General features: G+C 51.6%; 1 protein-coding gene across 5 annotated transcripts in view; it reads right to left on the bottom strand.

Moving 5' to 3' along the window:
* AGPAT4 (1-acylglycerol-3-phosphate O-acyltransferase 4) overlaps positions 1 to 6,000 on the bottom strand; it is a 119,120-nt gene that overhangs the window by 27,644 nt on the left and 85,476 nt on the right. For all 5 annotated transcript variants that reach the window (XM_032407526.1, XM_032407525.1, XM_032407528.1 and 2 more), the window contains one exon: positions 2,425 to 2,594. In XM_032407526.1, coding sequence (XP_032263417.1) covers positions 2,425 to 2,594 — 170 coding nt within the window. The remainder of the gene's footprint in view (positions 1 to 2,424; positions 2,595 to 6,000) is intronic.

Below are 6,000 nucleotides of genomic sequence, written 5' to 3'. Positions count from 1 at the left end.
TGGCCTGGGAGCCTCTCCTGGCCTGGGAGCCTCTCCTGGTCTGGGACTGTCTCCAGGCCTGGGAGCCTGTCCTGGCCTGGGCCTGTCTCCTGGCCTGGGACTGTCTCCATGTTACTTCTCCTGTGAGCACATCACAAGCACGCACTCTTTCCATCTGTTTGTGCCTGTTTCTGCATGGCTGTGTGCCTCTGTGAGCTTCTCTGTTTTGCCTTTGCTCTGTTAGTTCCTGCTGGGTCCCTCCCTGACCTGGTGAAGAGACTGACAACTCTCACTCCTCAGAATGAGCCCCGTGCAGACCACGAGCCGGGAGCGAATGGGAAGCCTGGTCCCTGTCCCAGTCAGCCCTGGTCATTTTCTGACGCAAAGGCTCTGGGGCCCCGGAGGCCCCGCAGCTTTTCCTCCGGACTTACTAGTTACTATCCTGGAACCAATGATTTAGCCAAACGGAGGCTCTGGAAGTTTATTGATGAAGTGTCAATAATAACAATGCGATAAGAATTAGGAAGAGTGTAAATGCAGTAAACAGCACCCGGAAAGCGCTTGTGGTCATCAAGCTACCAGGAGCACAACGTGGAGGGGGCAGTGACCACAGATCTAGCATGCCTGCTGTACCACAGGGCCTGAGAGACCCTCCTGGCCTGGGAGCCTCTCCTGGATGTGCGCTCACATTCGGAGCCTGGCTCCCTCCCAAAGCCACGTGGGAAGCCTGGGAAACACCGCCTGTCCCTCCAGCACACGGGGAGAACCAGGGCTGGGGGCACGTGGGCACGCCGGGAGGTCTAGCTAGCTCTAAGGCAGGAGAACAGATGTCCTAGCAGTCAGGGTGCAAAGACACTAGGTACCCTTTCTCCCAAGACAGGAGAAGGACCTGGTCACAATCATCCGCATCCACGATGGGGTTGGGATGGTGACATTTTAGGGGGTAGTCTCCTCTCGCAGAGAATAAGACCACAAAACCATACTTGAGATCTCTGCCCAGGGTCTCTAAAACAGAGAAAGGCAGATGCTAGAATGTTCCATCTTGTTCCTGAAAATACATTTAGTGCACATGCGCACACAGATATTGGAACTGGAAGAATAATAGGAAAACAAAGAAGACACTGTTGACAGGAGGGCCTGTTGCTTTCCTAGAAATCTTTTCAGTGATTCACCCACAGGCAATGCAGCTTTCTAGAAGTCTCGAGGCAGCAACAGTGATGGAGTTCACTGTTTCTATCTCTTGAAAAACGGCTAACGACCTTACTTGCCTTTTGATAGTTTAACTGCATCATAATGAGCATCCTTTGTCCCAAAGATGTGAACAGGATGTGGTTCTAAGCACATTTCCTTCTCTCTCCTTTTGCCCCCAATTTAAAGGTGCATAAATGTTTAAAAGCAGATACAAAATGTGTCCCACACTATATAGTCTTCCTTCACCCAAGGTCTTCCCAAAAAGGCCGAGTCAAAGGGGCCCCCAAGTGCTGCTGGCCACTCTGAGACCCCACAGGCACATCAGGGACTGGGCCCACGGAGCCCCGCCGCCAGCTCAGACCCGGGGACTCCGTCATCCCAGCTCCTCTCCTGGTCTTGCATCTCCTCCACTCTGAACACTGATTTGGTCCACCTGGTCCACCAAAGACAACGTGACGTGAGCAGACAGCCCGGCTGTCTGCAGGGGTGACTCCCAGGTGCAAAACACGATCCCTAAGTTCTGGCGCAAGCTGTCCCAGCCCTTCCCCGCCCCCGGGCCAGGACATGTTGTAACCCCTGTTGCGACAGCTCAGCACAGAGACAACTTCAATTCGGTTATGTGATGCAGGCGTGACCAAGACACACCTCGACATTTTCAAGGTGACAAAAGTCAGCTAAGAAAGCCCAGCCCCAAAGGCATGCAAGGAGTCAAACTAGTTGGAGGATATAGAAGTTCATGGGCATTCTGAATTCTGCCACTGAAACTCTCTAGCTTGGGGATTCCACATTCTTAAGCCCACAAAGATGAAAAGGCAGGGGTGAGCACTGTCCATGAGCCAGGAGAGGAGGAGAGCATAGAGATGAAGGACGTGAAGTGGCCTCACACCACGAGTCCAAATCCAAATCTACTTCCTAGCTGTGGGACCTTGAGCACATTATTTAAACCCTCTATAACTCAGTTTTTTTAAAAAGGGAAGATATATATCATCGATTCATAAATGTCTCTGTAAGGAGTCAATAAACGAATTGTGTGTAACATATCTAGCACATAATAATCGCTGAATCAGTATCATTATTGCTCATTAGAAGACGTGCATCTTGATTCCAAGCAGGAATGAAAAGCAATTGGTGAAGAACATTTCATCAGGTAGAAACCGTGAATGCCTCTGTTATCCTGCATGATTGAGAGCAAAAAGGCAAGTCATAGTGGTGAACCGGGGAAATGTGCGAGGGGGGAATATGAATCCGACTTACCCCTAACACCCCAAAGCGTTCGGCCAGGCTCCAACCACAGAGAAAGTCAATCTCAAACTTGTGGTTCAGAACCACGATGGCATTTTCCTTTCCATACTTGGGGTAGGCCTGGGGGTCTGTGTGGATGACGCACTCCGTGCCCGACCACCACTCCAGCAACATCACCAGCTCTGGAACAAACCATAACAACAGACAGACGTTTATTTCACGCATCCGTGGTGACCAAGGCTCGGTTCTGCTGGGCCAAGCTGGAGCAAGGCTCTCCCCTCCCGGCTGGGGCAGAGAGCAACTTCTAGGGGTCAAGTTCTGGATCATTTCTGCCCCGGCCCCCATCCCTGACATGGTTTAGAAGCAGAAGGAAAACAAGAAAGACTCTACCACAGTGTCCAGGGAAGGAGAGGAAGCTTTGAGAAGGCAAATGACTTGCATTCCTTGATTAATTGCCTTGGGGAGAAGTCAATCAGAAAGCCTGAATCCATCAAGAACTTGTGCCTTCGTGTTTACAGCGCTCTGAGAGGCGGCATGAGACCATGCCCAGAATTCTGAAGATCCTGGGAAGTGACTAATCAGGATACTTATAAACTCCATCAGAGAACACTAAATACCTCATTTCTCTCTCCCATTCATGATGGTTGTATGCACCCAAAATAATGAAGACCCAGGGTATGAGGAAGCGAGGTTACATGAGAGCCATTATACTGCGGGCCTAAGTGAAACTTAAAATACTCTGTAGGAGCTTGTGAAAAAAGAAGTCCAACTTCACTTTATTCTTCAGTGATGGCTTTAATCCTGGTGTCCCATTCCCAACCTGGTTGCTTCAGGAAACGTCTATCTATATGGTAGAAATTGTCCAGAAAAAGAGTTGCATGTTGGTGTAAAAACTGTATCTATGTACCAGTTTTAAAGAGAATTTGGAAAGCTGAAGGTGTTCGGCAGGTGGATGGGTGGGTGCGTGAGGCCTCTGCCAAGGTCGTAGCCCTGTTTATTGCCGATTAGTGGGATACGCATTTGCATTTAGCAGAGGACTCACTCGCCACCCACCCCTACACACACATGCATGCACGCACACGCACGCACACGCACACACAGACGAGCAGGTGCAATCTTGACTCCAGGCAAACCTATGTTTTAAAACCTTTCTCCTGAGGTTGGAGACTCATGCATTCTAACTGGTGCACTAGAACTCTCTAGAAGGCATTGCTAGTTTCTAAGCAGTGAGCACTGTGGGACTTCGGACAAGTGAACCTCTTGGCACCTCGGTGTCCTAATCTTTAGAATGGGTCGCTTCACAGGTTCTGTGAGGATTCAAGTACAGGACGCACTGCAGGGCATTCCACACAGAGCACACGGGAAGGTCCCAGCAAATCAGCCACTCAGGATCCAGCATTATCATTAAAAACAAACCGACACCCTCCCCTTACTTGACAAGGGAAAGTGTCTGCCTATTCCTCGGAGAAAGCGCCAAGTCCCCAGTCAGTTGTCCCACAGACGGTGACATCAGTGGGACCTCACATGGCAAGTCAGGGAAGGAGAAGGTAAGTGTGTAGGGAGGGTGGGAGGGGCAGGCAGCACCGCCGGCCGGGACAAAGGGACAGTTTGTCACCACTGGGTAGAAGGATGCTTATATTGCTGCACTGATTTCTTCTAAGAGACAGGAGGGGCAGGACCAATCTCCTCCATTTCCAGCCACAGAGCACAGATAAACCCCAAAAGCAGAACTACACGGGAGTCCACCAGATAAGGCTGGCCATTCCTGTGACTCACATCCCACCGTCATTCTGCAAATACCCCCTGAATGCCTCTCCGGGCCCCCCTCCTCCGCAGCAGCGGTCAGGCAGGACCGATGCACACTTTCCCCAGCACCCTCCCCGGGACTTAGAGCGGCTTGTGATCCAGCATGAGATCAGCTCCCCGATGACAGAGCGCAAGCCCTGGGCGCAAGGACTGCATTGTCTGGTTCTTCTAACGCTGGCCTTAGTCCAGAACCCAGCACAGCGCCGGCACATTGATGCTTTCAACAAACACCAGTGACCTACTGTGTGCAAGCACCACGCGAGGGACTGGAGGCGTGGCTCGATGCCTACCCTCCTGGAGCCGACTGCCCGGGGGGAAGACAGTTTTCCACTCACAAGGCGGTGTGACAGGGAAGGAAAGACTTGTTCACAGGATGAATGGTTGCTGAATATCATGCTCATGCCTATGGGGGTCAGACACTCCAGGCTCCAATCCTGGGGGTGCCACTCAGCACTCGCTCATTTCTCAATGTCCCCTAAGTCTCCCTGCCCTTGTCTGCAAAATAGGGATAGGAAAAGCATTTAGACTTCACCCAAGACTGAGGGTGTTAAATCAGATTACGGCGTCAAGGCAGGTAGCATAATGTTGCACATAGTAGGGAATCGGTAAGTGGCCAGCCTTTTATTACTGTGATATGCACGGTGATTTTAGGCTCTGTAACCACTAAAGGCAAGAGGGACGGGGTCGGGGGAGGGAGAGAGCCAGATGGAGCCAGACCGAGAGGGACAGTGTTACAGCGACTTCTGGACTAGAGTGGGGAGCGATGATTTATGGCTTCATAATGAAGGCGATGAGAAGCCACTGGAGCGTTTTTAAATAGGCACGCAGCAGCATCTGATTTGCATTTTGAAAAGCTCACTCTGGCTGAAGTGGGAACAGACCCAAGAGCCGGGCAGAAGCAGTTAGGGGGTGGGTGCCGAAGCCCAGGGAGGAGGTGATGGTGCTGAGGCCGGGCAGCTAACAGCGGAGAATTAGGTTCTCAGGACACTATTAGCCATATAACTAAACACTAAATCTCACTGGGAACAAGAGTTTTCTTTCCTTTTTTTTTTTTTTTTTTTTTTACCAAAGGCTTTCCATTTCTTTTTTATTCACAATAAATACATTTATAGAGCCACATTGTAAAAGAATTTAGAAATCCAGAAGTATATAAAGGAAAAGGTGAAACTCCCCTTGATGGCTTTGTGATGTGTCCGTTAGGCTCGGCCGGACTACATTTCCCAGACTCCTTTCTGGTTTGTGTGTTTGTTTCCAGTTATGGGGGGCGACGAGGGACAATCCTGGGCGGTTTGGCAGGAGAAAGGAAAGCGTACCTCACGCGCGTTGCTGCTGATCTGCTGATTCACCTCCTCAGCACCAAGCGGCAGCGGCAGCCGAGGGGGCCTGCAACTGCTCCCCCTCCTTCACATCCCCCTCCTTCAGCTTCTCTGACTCCTGGGCCAGGGCTGTGTGTCTGCTGGCGGAGGCAGGGCCCCCACGCCATCAACACCAGACGCAACGAGAACCGACACGGGATTCAGAGGGTGCTTGGGGGTTCCAACCTCTTGATCTCATCTTACACCATCACGCCTTTCTGACTGCCTTCCCTGGGGCTTCAAGCTCCGAAGGGAGCTGCCGAGACCACACCCCCGGCTGCAGAGATAGCCTGGCCAGCCCCCTGGTTGAATAAGGACCAGTCCCTGCGACCCTTCTCTGCACTGGGGAGTGCAGAGCTCCCAGCAGCTCTGCTCCCCCCGTGGAACCCTGATGAGGCACATCCTCCTCCCCGCCCCCAACCCACTC

This window comes from Phoca vitulina, unplaced genomic scaffold, assembly GCF_004348235.1.
Source record: "Phoca vitulina isolate PV1807 unplaced genomic scaffold, GSC_HSeal_1.0 scaffold9, whole genome shotgun sequence".
NCBI classification, from domain to species: Eukaryota; Metazoa; Chordata; class Mammalia; order Carnivora; family Phocidae; genus Phoca; species Phoca vitulina.
Note: the sequence above shows the minus strand (reverse complement) of the source record. Positions and strands in the feature narration are given on the sequence as shown.